This window comes from Gossypium arboreum, chromosome 11 (genome assembly GCF_025698485.1).
Source record: "Gossypium arboreum isolate Shixiya-1 chromosome 11, ASM2569848v2, whole genome shotgun sequence".
NCBI classification, from domain to species: Eukaryota; Viridiplantae; Streptophyta; class Magnoliopsida; order Malvales; family Malvaceae; genus Gossypium; species Gossypium arboreum.
In genome coordinates, this window is record NC_069080.1 from 15,935,947 (window position 1) to 15,954,310 (window position 18,364).

The following is an 18,364-nucleotide window of genomic DNA, read 5'->3' on the forward strand; positions in this document are numbered from 1 at the left end:
TAAAAATATTGCACGTCAAGTTTAAATTATCGTGGCTCAAAGTTAAAGTTATCATAATAAAAATATAAAATTATATCTATGTCATAATTATTTTTTAATTAATTTAATTTAATTAAAAGATAAATAATAATTAAGAGGTCAATAATAAATAAAAAAATTAAATTTTTATAAAACAATCAAATGATACAATTAAATCTTACAATAACTCTTTTTTATTCAAATAATTGACACTACAGAAAGTGTCACTCCAAGCTATTCTATATATTCACAAATTGAAGAAGCCCAAAAGATCTACAAAATTCTCTAAACAAGCGCAAGAACTTGATGAAAAGCTACCTTTCAATCCGATTCAATCGTGGAGAAAAAGTTAAAAATTGTTTATGAAGAAAGTCATCTTTCGATCCAAGTCAACTGAAGAAAAGAAATCTAAACTCGTTTCAAGAACAATTCAAGCCGACATTTAAAGCAATCCACATCCATCCAAGATCAAGTCATATAACCTTTAACCAAACCGGAGAGAAGAATCAAAAGATTTTTTTTTTGAAAAAAATTTAAAAATTATAACTTTCTTTCAAAGTTATCAATAAATTTTATTCTAAATTTTCAAATTAACTTTGATTCAAAATTAGTTTGTATATATATATATATATACAGAAAGTATTCACCACAAGTGCAAATAATATATCTATTTTAGGTGAAAATTTTAAATGAGCTTGAACTCCGAAATGATGCATATTCTAAAGCTTGAATTCCATCATGTATGGCTACTTGCTTTTAGTCTTTATAATATTTTTAAAACAGGTATATGCCATTTTAATCTATTTTAAGTTACTTGATACATTGTTTCATTATTTGGATTTGTATTTGGTGCATCATTTGCTATGTATAATTTATAAGCTCAAATATGCCTAAAAGTTATTATATTCTTTTAAAATTTAGTTATGATACTCTTAATTTTGAGACTTTGAGTTTCTTATATTTTTATTTAAAATTATGATCCCTTTATTTTTGCTATTAAAGTTAATGATGTCAAAGGTAAAATAATTTTTTAACCCTCAACATTTATAAATTTTTTCAATTTTGTCTTTAACCTTTAAAAAGAAATTAATTTGTTATATTTTAAATAAAAACACAAACTTTTAAAACTATATATATATATATATTAAAAATCCATATTTTTAAATAAAATTATAAAAATACTCTTTAAAATTAAAAAATGATTTTAAAAATAAAAAATCAAAATTCTAACATGATAAGTAATCGAGAACCCAAAATAAATTGGGATTTCAGCATGTCTATTTGGGATTTCATACACAATCATTGTCTCATAGTCACTCCATTTGAGATTTCCATGCACAATCCATATTATTCTGATAATTAATTTTTTTTTATATGATTCCTCTAAATAATATTTTTTTTCATATTATTTTGGAAAAAGAATTCAAATTTAAATCCAAAAATAAATGTTAGCAATTTTTTCATACATTAGCAAAAACAAAGAAAAACAAGCTTTTTTTTTTCTTTCTAAAATCCTAATCAACTTTTTACAAACTAAAACTTGGTTTTGTCGATTGTTGGCCATGGTCTCTTCAATGGTTTTCTTTGATCTTTCTGTACTTTTTAGTTCCAGTTTCAATTCACTTCGTTTTCTTTTTTGAAAATGATGGTTTTCAATCCATTCTCCTTTCTTTAAAAGCTATAGTGGTAATGAAAGCCGACCACTATTGTTATTAAAAGACTTCGTCATGACATAATACTAAAATGGTGATCACAAGACTAGACTCCAATTTGATGAGGAAAGAAACGAGCCATTTGGGATCTTAAATCATGTATAATTTTACATATTAAATCAAAATTCACTTATAGTTTTAATATTTATTCTTAAAAAATATTTATCGAAAAAATGGTCAGAATTTAGAGAGATGGAGAGTAGGTGGATTCGCTCCAACTCTTTGAACGGTTGTTGATCACGTGCATTCTGGGTGTTTAAAGTTCCAAAAAATGAATGAAGGACGACGTCCCTCCTTATCTTCAACTTGAAGCCGCGATTTTAATTGCATTGATTAATCGGTGGACACTTACATTTTTACAGGCTGTTTCCATATAATGCACTGCCGAAGCCGAACCTTATTTTCGATGAACAAATTAATTTGATTCGCTTTTCCTTTCTGTCACGTTTTACATACTCCCTACACAATCTCACTCTTCTCCATCATATTCTATGCCAACTGCCTCTTACACGTGCTGTTATGATTTTTTTTCCCTACAAAAAGTTATAGCAAAGCTCCACGCTTTAAAAGGCATTTATTTTTGCCACTTTGCCACCACCACTTTCTACGTTTTTTGAAAGCTTTTATCTTTCTTACCATATATGATTAACTTCGCTTTCATCAACTTCCGAGTAATATTCATCCATCTAAATAATTGTATTTTATGTCTCTCAAATTTGAGGTTTCGTTTATTTTACTGAAAATAGTTCTCAAAAAATAGTTTCTGAAAAATAATTTATTTTTTTAAAAAAGTTAATATTTTTAGTGTTTGGATGAATCATGTAAAATATTTTACATTATTTGTGATTTCTTAAAAATATTTTATAAAAGTTGTTTTCAATGAAACAAACATACATATGAGATTTATGATAAGTAGTGAATTGATTACAAAGTGATGTTAAGGTGAAATCATAATAAATAATTAATCTTCTTGATGTTAATGATTAAATTGTAAACTTTGTAAATTTTATAATTGAAACAAGAGAAATAATATGCATGAAAATTTGTTATGTGAAATAAGATATTATAATGAATTTTTTATTAAAGTGCTTATATGGTGAAAAATAAATTACATGGCAATAGGGACTAAATTGATAAATGTACAAAAGTTTAAGTGTGAAACAATTTAACGTGTGAATAAGGAAATTATGGTAAAAGTTTAATGAATGTGTTATGAGATGATGGAATATGAAATATGGAGCATAAAAATAAAGTATTGTAAAAGTGAAATTGTGGAAAAATATGGAATTTTATAATGACAAGGACTAAATTGTTAAACTTGAAAAAATATGTGGATGAAATAATAGAAGTGAAATACATAGAAATTTGATATGTGAAACAAGATATTGAGATAAATTATGTGATTAAAGTGTAACAAGAAAGAAAATTGATTTAATATGATTAATTAGTGAATATTGAACTTTTATGACAAAAAGGAACTAAATTGAAAAATAATGAAAGTTTATAAGAAAATATTTGATAAGTGAAGAATATATAGTAGAGAATGTAGCATCCCGATACGTTGACTCAATGTTCGGTTTGGGTATGGGGTGTTACAGTGAATAAAGTCTTATCAGTTTAGAAAAAGTCTTACAAAAAAAATTTGGCAAGATATTTTACGAGAATAAAAGGATAATTTTACATTTATTGAAAAACTTTTTACGTTGATCATCCTATTTTACATGAAAAAATTATCGGAAAAAATTTAAAATATTTTCTATAAAAACTTTTACATTAAAACAAACAGATCCTACGTATTTAAATTTTACCAAAAAATATTTGGAGTATTCAAAACTCAGGATCTTCATATTTGCCAGTCATGCAGTTATTATTTCTACCCAAAATGAATTTACAAATTATGAGATTTGAACTTAAACACCACAATTATTAAAGCCTCAAGTTATCATTTTTCATAAATATATTTTTATTAATTTCTCGGTAATATTGTATTTATACTTTAATCTAATATGGGATTATTTAATAAAATAACAAATATTATTATAATAACATTTATGACTTTTAATAATCTATATAAAATCATTAAATGGAAATACTTAAAAAACAAAACATTAATATTTGAACCTTAATCCGTATTAATAAAGAGATTTTAATATGTTTTGGGTGTAATAGTAAGATACATCGTACCCTAAAAGAACATAGATTCGAATCTTAAAGATAATATTATTAGTGTGAATAAAAATAAAGAGGCCTCGATGTTTCAATGGGAATTAATTTTTAGTTTTAAAGATAAATACTTTTTTTTTATTCATAAAATATTAAGATTTATGTATCGTAAACTAAAATAAATGATTAAAATTTATCAATATAAATATATTTATTATGTATATATTTTATTAATCTAAAATATTATTTATATATATATTATCCCTGCATTGTTTTCCAAAATGGAGCATTGTTGATTGAATATTCTCCGTAAAATATCACTAGAAGTCTAGAGCCTCTACCCTTCACCACAACATTTAGAAAAAAGAAGGCTCCAGCAATGAGCATCCACCAAATCATTTCACCATCCAAAATTGACTGTTAGATTAAATTTTGAAATTGCATTTTTGGGACCATATAAATTTGGAATTATGGGGGCATCTTTAACATTGTTTTCAGAAAGGTCACATCACACTAAACCACAAAAACATAAGTTGAATTAATTAACACTTGCCTCAATAGTTCATTCTACACCGTTCAATTTCACCCCCGTGAATTTCACATCATCCCAAGCTGATACCAAACAAGTCTGTCCAGTTCTTGGACATGTTAAAGTACAGTAGCCATCAACCAGGCTATGAAAGCTGCCCCCACTTTTCAGTTTTAGGCCAGAATTTTGGACTGTTATTACATGCATGGCTCTTTCATGTGTTTTTGTAATGACTCCTCTTCACTAGGCAAGGTTTCCTGGATATGATGTAATAAAGGAAATTTCTAGGTTATGAATTTGCTGATAGTGATTCCCTTTGCGTCCATCGTAGATATAGAGCGATGCAAATGATAAAAGAGAAACAGAATTAAGGACCCTTTTCTTTTTAAATGCCGTCTTAAGCTCCTATTGACGTGCAACATCATGGTTGAGGTCCACTCGCTAAAACCTCAGCATTTTATAAGATGTTATGTTTTTCGGACTCAGATTAACGATGTCCAGCAAAACAGTAGGATATCGACAGTGTGTGACTCGGTGCTGTAACATTCATCGTCATGCAAAGCAAAAGATACTGATCATTCAATAAGAGTTGCTCTATAAAGTATGAACTGTTCAATTAAACTATTGACATTTACAAGGATCTGCAAGCAAGGACGAAGTTTGAGTTCCTAAGCATTTTAGCAACCTTTCGCTGCCAAGCGTGTACACGTTTTTACAGCACTGCACCCTCTATAATTCGATGAGGGCTTAGGGTCGCAACTGATGGTGTTTCAGAGGGCCATCACTCTTCAAGGCTATACAGTACTTTATATCTGATGGAGTTTTGCATCTAGGAAGCTTATCCTGATGCTATGTACCTGTTAATCAGATTATGTTAGTGCTCATTTTCGAAGCTTGACAATCTAGAGTCTGATAGAACGCTGAATAGTTGTGTGTCTACAAACAGCTGCAAACAAAAAACAACAGCAATGAGTAAGCAGTTGAAGCTCGGAAATTACCATGCTTAACCAATCATTTGAAACATAAGAATATATGATATCCTTCAAACTTCATGTTACATGTGTTACATAAGATCTAGTGCTACAAATTTGTAACTTATGGTTCGACATATTTTAAAATATACAATTTTCTTTCCCTTTTTATCTTACTTGTGCAAGGGAAGAACTCGGAGATGCAGAGTATTTACAGGGCTCGGGAAGGTTTTGCTCCTGATCATCAAAGAACAACCCAATACTTGCTTCTATGGCTTTTTTACATAAGAACATCAGTCGGTGTTTTAGCTAGACGAATGGTGGACTTCGTAGTTCAAGCATCATGCGTTATTAACATGGTAAAATGTAGCAAACATGATTGATACCAATGATAAAGCAATAGCACGCGGTCTGTTAAATAAGCATGTACCAGGATTACTGTAATTGAACCTCATCCTATTTAAATGTGTGTTGATGGTTGAGTTATTCTATCTATTTGATCAACAAGGGGATAAATTGCACTTTAACATAGATCTGGATGTGTTGTGTGTTTTTCAAGCAGCAATGATAGGTTTGGATCGAGTTTAAACTAAAAGATGTTCAGCCATCAAAATAGAGAACTGAAGTTACCTTAATAAACGCCTGCTCCTTACTAGGAAAAGAGTCAATAAAGCTATCTTTAAGTAGTAAAGAAACCTGGAAGTTAATCAAACACATAAAAAAGATGATGAGAATGGTTCAGAAAGAAACCGAGGAACAACATAAATTATATGAGCCAAACTGCCAACCCTGTCATGGTTTGATTGTACACTAGTAATTGTATGAGATCTCAGATTTGCACAAAGTGACTCGAGGTACTGTCGCATGACTGTCAAAAATTGCGTTGCAGCTTCAGCCTGAACCGGTAAAACTGATATTAGTTGCAGTCAAAATATGAAAAATAAGAAGTATCGATAAAAGGATGCTAAAGGTGAGTAAAAAGCAAAATATTCAGAAAAAAAAAAAAAAGTTAGATGCTAAAATCTCTCGAGTTTATTCCAATAACTACTAGAACAAAATTTTAAAAATGACTCAACTTAACCATTAATTAATCTGAACTAAGTAGAAAGATCTTTTGTTAAAATATTGACATCCTCCTAGTAAAACAATGGGTCATGGAAAAAGATACATTAAGCATTTTTTATAGTGATTGGTAAACACCTGCACTTCATTGCACCTATATGTAGGATGTTTGTTAGCAATTGAACCTTCATATGACAGTCTGGAATGTATTGACCTTAGTTCCGTTACAAGCTCTTTATGTCGAGGAAGTGTAGGCAAGTAACACATTTTCACCTGAATAACAGTTAAAAGGAACAACTAAGAATACTCCGAGTTAGGGTGAAATACTTTGAGCAATCCTAATAGATTATCAAATTTCTGTACAAATTGTTCGAGAGTTAGGAGAGCATATGGAAAGAAACAAGAGACACTTGTAAGGAGCTGAATTACAGTCCATCAAACATTGTAAGTATACCCCATAAAATTTTACAGCAGTTCTACAGTAGAACTATGGATCTTGGAACCAAACATGCAAAACTATGTCTAGAAACCATAAATACCTGGTTTTTGAGCAAATTAACTTGAACAAGATTAGATGCTTTCATTTTCAATTCGTTGGGTTTATGTTGTACGCCAACCTATAAAATGAAAGAAACAAAAAGCTAAATCAGGGCATTCCATAACTTCTACTAAACATATGCTACTATAACACAATTTTTGCATATAATGGTTTGTATGTTCATTCTGAGCTTTAACCTGCTTACAAAAGCCACAAAGAATCCTTTTCTGTTTTGAGATAAGCAAGATCAATCACGTATACAAAAGAAAAATGATTTTTGTCTTTCTTAGGCAGGTTAAAACTCTTCTCTTACAATTTAATGTCAAACGTCGGCTTAGAATTTCATGAATCATAGTATCTTTTCTTCTCTCTTTTTTTATTTTTAAACTAACATCCAGAAAAACACTACAACTCACAAGAAAAGGAACCGGCGCATCAAGAAAATCAAGCATCCTCATCGGCAGCACCTGAATGCAAATAGAGTTCAGAAAGTTAGAAATATGATATCCAGAAGAATTACTAAATACAATCTTTAACTAAAACATCTGAAATGGAATATGCCAGTAAGCAAAACTACTTGAACTCCCATCTTTTTCCCATTTCACTCACAAGAAAGAGTGAAGAAAAACACTTTATCCAAAGAGGAAAGGATCGATATTAACAGGTTACATCACCTTCATATGACTTATATTGTGTTATCACCATATACGATGAGGGAATAACAGTTTCCGTAAAAATGTATATTGATATGTCTTTATGTATATTTATTCCTTCACTTACAAATAGCAATGTGCTGCAGCAAAGGCTGCAAACATATATAACATTTCTGCATTTTATTATTGCATTAACGAGGCATTTAGGCAAGAACTTCATGCCGGAGATCATCATTAAGGGGCATTAAGACTAAACCTGGGACACGGATAACATTTTAGCTGTTCATACATTTCAACTCTAGAAGCCATATTTTTTAAATTGCACTGCGTATCTCTATTGGTTTCACCATTTTCATTGTAGACTTTGACTGTTAACACTTCATGTCTTTCTGCTTGATGGCGTACTTAAGAATATTCAAAGAAACGATCTACTACAGCTTATTGGTAATATGAAGATTTGAGCTACATCCAGAAAGATATCTGCCAACTAGAATTTCAGAAAGAGCAGCAGCAATAGAAGTAACGGAGATTACTGGAAGAAATAAACTCTGCCACTGAAACGGACGAATCAAAGGAACTATAGATAACACCACAGCCGATAAGACACCCTGCATTGATACAAATTAGTGTCAAAAAAAGGATATAGTTTATAGTCGGCCATAAAAGCAACTAAGGATGAAACATATAGGAACAAGAATATGATCTTACCAGATTTGGGGAAATTACAACAACCTGTTTTTCCAGTAATACTCCAGCAAGCACTGCCAAAATCTGGAAGAATGATCAAAAGGTGAAAACATATCTACCAAAAATAAATTGAAGTCAGGTGAGGTGAAGTGAAGTGAAGAGGTTTGCAACATAGAACATTACACTATCAAGAGAAAGAACTCGACAAATTGTTGCCGTTGTCCATACAGAAAGTGCAAAAGCTTCCTCAGCAGCTGCCAACTTTGCATCAACCTTTCACCAAGTTGAGCCACATCTAAGTGAATGTATGTGTTACAAAGGAGCATTTATTAAAAAAAATATTAAAATAAGGAAATACCTCAGACGGTTCAAACGAAGATAAATAGCTTTTATCCAGTCCAAAGGCAGAAACTGGAGGTCTCACATATTCAATAGCCTGTAAATGCTCAAGAGGCTGAAAAAGTATTTCTTTCCCTTGTGGCGGAATAGGTAAAGCATGATAAGCACAAACGATCTGTAGAATATCGTTTTTGTTTTCCTATCAAATAAATCAGATAAGCAAACATCAAATGGGAATCCAACTATACCAATGATATGTGAGAAAACCAGAAACAAATAGAAAATTAACCCTAGCCCACTCCAATATGAAGTCATCTCTAAAATCTCTCTCAGGATTCGAGAAAAGGTCATCATCCTCGTCATCATCCTCTAATGCCAGGCTTCTAGTTGGACTGCCAAAGATAACATTATATTTGAAAAAAAAAATGGCTGGGAAAAAACCCACAAGAAACTAAAATAAAGATGCCAGCAGGCAGATATCATAGAGCACTTTATCATATGAGAGTCTCATCTAGTTATGACAACAGATTTCTTTTCTATTTATTCTAATACAAACCTAATAATCAATTTAATCAAAATTTACCACCTGAATAGGGATTGAGAACTTCCCATTCTGTCCATAGTACGGCTTCTCATGCCAACAAATGTTCCAATCTCAGGAGAAGCTTGTCCATTTTCATAGTTCCCATTAATTCTTTCCAAAGCATCGGAGCGATATTCTGAGGTTTCAGATATATTATCGTCAAAGTATAGCACATTTTTTCTACCATCCTTTTCTATTTCGCTAAGGTGACCCAAATCTGAAGCCTCACTTGCTGCTACACTTTCAGGTGACATCGGTGAACTTATCTTTAGTGAAACAGATGAAACCTCATCATCGGCAATAATTTCAGCAGCAATGGGACTATGAGTTAAGGCATTGTTAACAGATATTGCAGAAGCCATCCAATCATTAACATACTCCCCATCTAGAGACTCAGTATTATCATTCATTTGTTCATCTAGTTTGGTGACAGATGGCGCATAATCATTGAGAGACAAAGACATTTCATTAACAAATTCTGTTATTCGATTCAGGCGCTCCTGTGCAATGATACTGCATGCAAGTAAAAAAAAAGAGACATTGAGAATGAGGGCATCAACAGCTTTATAATTACGTTTAACATCTACCTCAAATTTCAAAGACAAAGAATTCCAGGGGTCATGAGGGAGAGGAATCAACTTTAACCTGTTCAACATCTCATAGTGTAACTCAAAGAAAGGCACTCTAGTTAGCAAACAATAGCAACGAGGTGCAGATACCATAAGCTGGCTGCATGCTCCAGTTGACGTTGGAATAGGCGATGTACCATCTAAAATACCAGGCTGCCTCTGAACAAGTTCCGGTATATGTAAGCAAACACCATAAACCGTAACATTGCCTGCCACCTGATCAAGGGATTATAAAATGTTTCACAACCCATCATTTCCTTGTTTCTCACATAAATCTTATTGTACAAGAAGTGCAAGGACATGAAACAAAACGGACAGGTTCTTGTTCCATTTGGGATTCCATGGTCATTTTTACAGTAATACACACTTAAAACAGAGGACAGAATGATTGAGCAGAAATGAAAGTAATGTCAAACAAGTTTTGGCCATTATATTGGAAAAAATGAATTGCTAGAGTCCTTTATCCATTCCCAGCTACAGCAGTGATGCATCAATCAAGCTTGCCTCTTTACTTCTCACACACCTAACACTATTCTTATCAATAGTAGCTTCAATATGGAATTAAGTATTAACATGGTGCATGGTACTGCCCCAAAAATTCATCTCTCCTTTTCTCTATTGCATCCATTAGAATGACAAAAATACACAGATAGAGAATATAAAAGTAAAGAAAAGCTAACTCTATTAATTATATACCATCACATGTTATAAGTCAATGTACCATAAAGGGATCCATTTGAACACAATAAAATCCATGGAAGAATTTTAAGGATGCAACAACATTGCTCATGGAACAAATATGAAACGTACCTTAAGTGAAAAAATAAATGCTAAATCGTCTGTGGCCAAATGCTCCTGCGGAGAATGTACAAATAAAAATGTTACTTTTCTCTTCAGGTCAATAGAACGGACAAGTGAGAAAAGTTCATTACTTAAAACTTATTATATTTTTTACTGAAGGAAAACTATTCAGAATGAATTCCATATATACGACTAAAGATGCTTGGCATATCTTTCAAAACAAAATATTAGTGTTTACTGGCTTAACCCTAAAAAGGTTTTGAGTTGGTTAACCCTAAAAATGTACAGTTGGATAATCACTTTTTGGACTTAGGAAAATGAGAAGAATGAGTTAATTGAAAAAGATAAAATAGAGGCACATGGCATGGTTTGGATATTAGTGATAGAAAATAGATATTATAACTGAATAAAGGAAAATCGTTTTATCTTCTTTTCTCTGCCATGTTTTCTTCACTTGAGAATGGGCAAGTCATTGTGTAATACAGTACAAGAAGAAATCCCCATTAAGAAAAAATAACAGTCTGATATACAGAAGAAAAAAAAAAAAGGTTATATGGAACCAACAATCTGAGGATAATATAGGAATCCTTTAGATAAATTAATTCTGTATACCTGTCCATAAAGAAGCTCATTTAGATCACTAAATGACGGGGTTCTTTCCAGCAATCGTCCCTAATTCATAGAAAAAATAAGTGTTCTAAGTCCATAAATGTTAATACAAAGAAAAAGGAAAAGAAATGTAGTACATTGACAAAAGTTAACCAGAAACGATCAAAATCATATAGATGAAGAGTACAACATTTATAAGTGCTCAACAGGGCATATGGTAACTATTACTATATGTAAGGCAAAACTAGATGGAGAAAATTCGAATAGATCGCATGGAAATGCTTACCTGTTTGACCAAGTTTCAACTTTTTAATCATAAACTACAAATTAACATGTCATAGAAAGGCCAAACGTGACCTATAATAATCATTTTCCTCCTAAAACAGGCAAAATGAAGAAGAAGGCGATAAAGCAACAAAGAAAGGAGAGACCTAAATAATTGAATAATGAACTGACTTAATATATGCAATATATGAACCAAAAAAAGGCTATAAAGTTTGAATTAGGTTTACTGTAACTCAAATACAACAAAGGCCATGAAATTAGAACCAACTCAGCTAGTAATTCTCATCATTTAATATAGCTCACACCAAGTTGAACAACTGATAAGCTAGTAGACAAGAGTATCACCAAAAAGTAATGAGATCAAACCTTAACACCCCCAGGAAAACAAAAGTTGGCTAAGTCCTTCAAACGCATAGGTATCCTCTTCCCAGGAGGGTATCTGAAAAGTAACTGTTAAAAAAAGAAAGAATCATGATGTCAGCTCATATGAAAAGAAATATATTATCTTTGATCCAAATGCCTACTCTAAAACGATTTCCCATTGATAACATGTTTACGAAAAGAATTCCAGTGAAGCAAACGCATTCTCTGAAAAGAGTGCAAGTAGAAATTTAAGAAGAAAAGAAAACACACAAAGAAAAACCAGATTGTTCTTCCTTCTATAACGGCACTGCCTTTATTTGCGAGAAACGTAAATTGCTAAGTTACACAGTTGACAAACTAGATCTCCCTAAGGTCTTGCAAACTTGAAGGAAATTAAGGAGCAGAGTAACAGATTGTTGAAAATATAAAAAGGGTCTCGTTGTATTTCATTATGTAGTCAACCTGAGGTTCAAATGTTGGAAGTGGAGGTCCATGATGCTGTATTATCTTAAGATCTATGATTCCAGATTTTTTCATCTCCATCTCCCACTTCTTCCTTTTAGCAAAGTCTTTTTCCATCTCCCCAAGACTAGCATCTGGATGAATCCCAACAATAATGAAGTGCTCAAAGATTGACTTTGGGTGCTCATATTTAATACGATCCTGCAACAACCTCGAATTAGAATTCTGAATTCCGAAAGGTATAGAAATATATCAGAATCACATTGAGCTGATACTCACTAGCTGTTTACTCCAACATATCAGTAATAGATTTTTGTCAGAATGACTATCTTAAGGTATGAAATTGACTTCCAACATTAAGACATACTATATCATTATAGAAAATAGCACTTCGCACAAAAAAAGAGCAAAACATAAATGTATACGATCTTTTTGACAGCAGCCATTAGCAATAAATGACGAAGCCTGACCTGAATGTAAGGCCAAAAACACTCAAACTGGAAACAAAATGGGATAAGACCACTTACCAATAACATAAGCCGTGTGTTATGACTTCCTATATTATTACATGTTTGGCCTTGAAACCAAATCATCATCAAGCATAGAATAAAAGTAACAAGGAGCAACCAAGTATATTTTAGTTTAAATGCCTCACAGAAGACATTAAGATATAGGCCCTTAAACCACCTAAATCACATCCTATCATCCAATATAGCATCTGCATTACAGTAGTATTTAGTGCATACAACAAGTTCAGTAGAGACACGAATAGTAAAAGAGATTTTTTTAAAATGGCAAAAATTTTACAAGCATAATAAGCAAAAGAACAGAAAAGGAAGTAACGGGGGACTCATCCTTAGTGTAAGTAATGGTGCAAGTTATAATTATTCTTCAATAACAGGTTACAATCAATCCAACGAATTTACAGCCATAGAAAATGCATACACAAAATGACTGATTAGAGGAAACCTGGAAATGAGCAAAGAAAGAAGTGGATGAGTTTGGTCTAAAATACCATAGATTTGGAGTGGAGTTGGTACCACTGGCGTTTCTGGTTTGCCAAAACCTCAGGATTGAAGCTTGGCCGATATCTTTCATCCCTTGAATTGCCACCCCATCGCCAAGCCCTCTGCATCTGAGTTTTCAATCTCTGGAAACTATTGGTACGCTTGTGTCCTGCAGTTGTGAATTCACTCTTAGTGCGCCTATGCCCCAATGGCAGCAGCCTTGGAGAAGCAGTGCTTCCAGAGTGCACGGGATTCTGAACTCCCCCATCCACTTTCACAGCCTCCTCCTCAAAACCATGGTCCAATTCCCAAATTGTTGATTGTGATTGGTCTTCATGTCCTTCAGCTTCTTCCTTGGTTTCCATTTTCTAAACACTTCCTTTTATCTCATCTTACATTGTTAATTAAATTGTCAGCCATGCCAACTAAAAGATTCAAACTTTTTCATTTATTCTGCAGAATCTACGAGATACCATCCTCTTCAAGTAAAGCTTATCACAGAATACACAAAGATATGAAAAGGGTTCCCTTTTATATGCTCTTAATCCTCAAATTCTCTCACTAACCCCAAACCATGAAAGCTTCCACAATATAAGCTTCAAAAAATCCAATAAAAAATTGCCCCTTGATACACAAAGTATACAGTTTGAATACCAGTACCTTGACTGTAAATGTAATGACTCCTACAGTACTAACACCCTGTAATGCAAAATTTAAAAAAAGGAACCCCTGAGGGAAAAAAAAAGATAAGAAAAGACAACCAATCGGTTAAAAATTCCCAACAGATTTAAATTCTTCAGAAAGAGAATCAAAGCAGTAACTCTTTTGTAACGGGAAAAAAAAAGGTGATGTAATAAAAGGAATTGAAACCCAGGTAATGCAAATGATACAAGAAATAAATAAGCAATAACATCAAGCATAAGTGGAAGAGAAACAGGAGAGATGTTTCCTTACTTGCTTTTATTATTACTAATATTTTAGTTGTCTGATTAGCGAAGTTTTAGTTCCTTCAAGCGAGAGAGAGGGGAAGGGAAATGCCAAAAATAGAAGGGGGTTAAAAAAGTTATATATAACATGAGAGAAAGGGAAGGTTAGACATAGAAGAGGAGATCAAGCGAAGGCGCTTTTCCCCTAATTATAAAAACAACAAGCATTAACTTCCCTTTAAAAAATATAATCTTGTAAACAATAAGCAATATACAAAATGGCAGAGGCAATAACTTCCATTGACAACAAAGTATGATGCTTTTTTTTATTGGAAAGTCGACGAGTCGTCTAAGCGATGGCGAAGGCAATGGCACAACGAAAGGGCAGGAAAAATGAAATACACTTCTTGACTCTTTCCTTTATGAGCGTGAATTAAACGCGCATTAAAGCATGAAAAAGTTTTGAGTGAAATCCTCCGAAGTCGCACATGCTCATTGCCGTCCATTTTTCTCGACAACTGTGTTTTCGTTTCTTTTTTTTTCATTTCAGGTGGGTAACTTTACGAGAAAGATTCTGAAAGCTAAAAAGTAAATTAAAGTTTGAAAAATTAGTGAGGTTGTTTTGTCCCCCTCTTCGGATATCTCTTTTGATTCCATCATCAAATCTTTCGCTTTGGAGCCAATCTCGCAATTAATATCTTCATTTCTGTCTGGAAAATTTTGAGGGAAAAATGAATAAAGAGAGAAAGAATCTTGTGTAACTTTTTTTTCTTTTGCTAGAAAATAAAAAAGTTATTGGAATTTAAATTTAATAATAATAATAATTAGGTGAAATCTTGAGTCTGCCGTGGCTCCATTAGTGGGTTTATGCATTACTGTGCTCCTTTCAGGGAAGGTGACCCATCGCACTGAGCGAAGATTTGTCAAAGCAAGTTGCTGTTATTGTTTTTATTTTGATAACTGAGTGTAAAAGTTACCGGGGCGCAAGTCTCTTTTATTGTCAATGTTTGCAACGATAACGGCTTGCCTCTTGAAGAGTTGTTTTTTGAAGGCATTGCTTCTTGTGGCTTTGGATCTTGGGCCCTGCTTTGTATGTTTCACTATATTCCTCTTTCCGAATCTATCAATCAAGTTTTCTTTCCATTCATTAACACAATTTTAAGAGTTTGAAAGGATGAGGCTGTTGTTTTATTTTAGGGTAAACAATAGAATTTTTATCCCCGAAATTTAATTTTTTACAAAATAGTCAATTTTTTTTTAGAAAATAACATCATTAAGCGAGTACATTAAAACCAATTAAATTCATGCAGAGAAAATATTATCTGTCAACAAAACCTCTTAATTGACAAAGGGGGGTCTTTTAGTAAAATTAAATTCAAGGAACTATTAGACTCACACTTAGTCATTCGATTATCCCCTGCATTTTGGCTCCTTGGAATGTGACAAATTTATATCCTCCAATCAGTGTTGATGAAGCTGTGAATTAAACGAAGCTTAATTAAGCTACTATTAACGGTGTAGCCCACCAATAAATACTCAATAAGTAGTGCATTATCGCATTCAATCTCTAATTGATGATGACCCATGTCCCATGTTATACACAAACCTTTAACACAGCACATGCTTCAACTCGAAAGATCGTGTCCTTGGCAATCATCATTGAGAAACCACACAACCATCTTGCTTCTGAATCCCTAAGAACCCCTCCAACCGAAGCATTACTGTTATTAGGTGACATTGCTCCATTTGCGTTAAGCTTAACTTACCTTATATCCGATTGCGACCAATGCAAAGTCGACACTAAAGGACTCTGATGAGGTAAGCTCATGCTTGTATTAGCAAAACTCCTTGCCCATGCAATACCTGTATCAACAAGGTCTTGAGCACAATTATTACTAATAGCAAACACAAACAGATTACGATTCTTCTATAGTATCCAACAAATAATAGTGAAAAGCAACTGTCATACAAACTTTTTAGATCTCCAAATTCTGGAATTTTGCAAATTCCATGATAACCATTTTTAAACTAAATTTTAGGACAAATTCACATCTGATTTTATATATTCTTTTTCAGTAATTTAATTTTTTTAACTTTCATTATCTTTTTATTTCCTCTCTTTTACAAACAAAAGATAAAGGAGATATACTTAATTTGTTAATTAGTATAGTTGTATTTAAAGTTTTAGTTTCTATTGTCAGATTACCAAAATAATAGTCATATAATATATAATAAAATATTATTAGCTACGTGAAAATCCAAATTTACAAATATAATTGAGAAGGTGACACATTTTCATTTACAAAGTGAATTTAAAAATTAAGTATTAAAAAATAGAACACATGCTATTTTTTAAATATTATTTATAAATTTAAAACATTTTCATATTATATACACTGCTACTTTTATCTCAAACGATACACTCATTGATTTTGATAAAATATATTAAATCACTATATATTAAAATTATTTATTTTTATACATTATGCACCAAATATATATTATATTATATTATATTAAGAAATGTTAAAGTATTGAGTCTGCCATGTGACAAACCATTTTTAGTTAAAACCTTATTATAGAATATATATATATGTATGATATATGATTTAATTTAAAATGTTGTAAAGGTTTTAAAGAATATGTTTTGTAATTTTAAATCTATCAAAGAATCGAATATATATATATATATATTTCTAGAAAATACAATAACTTTCCTCATTCTAGTCCTATTGTGACAGTAAATGTTTTGCATGTCTATTTAAGGATTTTCTTTTAAATTTATTTATTTACATTTTAAATGGAGTTATTATATGCTTTAATGATATTTTGTTGGAAATTTTAAAGTTGTTGTGGGTTTGATTAAGGCGAAGGTAAACTTTTTTTTTAAGGGATCGAAATTAAATTTTAATTTTATGATTAAATTTTAATTTTTATGATAGTAAAATGTAATTTCATCATTTGAATAGTCTATACTTTTATAATTTTTAAATGATTAAATTAAATTTTTATCATTTTAAAAGGTTAAAGTGTAATTTTATTTTGCTAATTAAAATTTTAAAAATTTAAAAGACTTAAATGAAAAAATTCCATGTTAGGAGGGACGAGCCCTGCCAACTTTTCACTAAAGACAATGAATTTCATTATGTATTTTTAAAGGATTCCTATCTTTTTTTACTAAATTTTGTTTATATTTCTATTTTAGTTAAAATATACTATAAGCCTCTGTATTTTTGAAAGTTAAGAATCTAGTCTCTGTATTTTTGTTTCAGAGAATTAGTCTCTTTACTTTTTAAATTTTTAAATTTAGGTACAACTGTTAACACTGTTAATTTTTTATTAAATTTATTGCTACGACATTTTAGAAATAAAAAAATATTCACTTAATAGCCAATTAATTAAAAATGACTTTATATTAACTTGAATCTAACAAAAGAAATTTAATAATGTTAACAATTTGACCTGAATATAATTATACTATTAAATTATGAATTTCATGTTTCCTTATAAAATTTTGAATTTTATTATTAATTATCCATAAGACTGGACTATTGTTGGCTACCTTTCCATTAGTAAATATTCTAAAATTTTAAAAAATATTTTTTAAAAATTAATGACAACATTAAAATTTAAGGAACTCAAATGTTTTATGTAAAAGGTAAATATGGAATATTTGAAATTAATATTTAATTAATATCATATTATGTTTCATATATTTAGAAAATAAAATTGTTAATTTGTATTTTATAACTATTCTACTACGAAAAAGTAAATAAATTATATTTATGGAAAACTTATATATATAGATTAATTAAAGGTAAAATGATATAATTTACCCTTAACGTAAATTACATCCGTTGTTCTTAAATTTTACTTCAAATTACATTTCAGTCATCTAATTTTTAAAACTTACATATTAATTATCAACATTATCGAATTAGTATATTTTAGCCACTTGTCCGTTAAAATGATGATGTGGTATGTTAATTTAACTAGTTAATAACCAAATTGGTCCCTAAAATATAAA

The 18,364-nt window shown here is 31.1% G+C and overlaps 1 protein-coding gene across 6 annotated transcripts; it reads right to left on the reverse strand.

Annotated features, from left to right (window-relative positions):
• Positions 1–4,997: 4,997 nt before the first annotated feature.
• LOC108489644 (uncharacterized) lies at positions 4,998–15,429 on the reverse strand. 6 transcript variants are annotated; one of them, XM_053021571.1, is made up of 19 exons: positions 14,366–15,428; positions 13,420–13,802; positions 12,405–12,605; positions 11,946–12,029; positions 11,298–11,357; positions 10,695–10,739; positions 9,901–10,100; positions 9,259–9,768; positions 8,962–9,064; positions 8,692–8,871; positions 8,517–8,606; positions 8,355–8,417; positions 8,180–8,254; positions 7,410–7,460; positions 6,995–7,072; positions 6,594–6,728; positions 6,182–6,289; positions 6,024–6,089; positions 4,998–5,368 (listed from the first exon to the last, which is right to left on the reverse strand). In XM_053021571.1, the coding sequence occupies exons 2-19, from the start codon at positions 13,774–13,776 to the stop codon at positions 5,297–5,299; spliced, it is 2,478 nt and encodes an 825-aa protein (XP_052877531.1). In that variant the 5' UTR covers positions 13,777–13,802; positions 14,366–15,428; the 3' UTR covers positions 4,998–5,296. The 6 variants fall into 6 exon arrangements, with proteins under 6 accessions (XP_052877531.1, XP_017649809.1, XP_052877530.1 ...); XM_017794320.2 differs by having other exon boundaries at positions 13,420–14,140; XM_053021570.1 differs by having other exon boundaries at positions 9,259–10,100; positions 14,366–15,429.
• Positions 15,430–18,364: the final 2,935 nt, after the last annotated feature.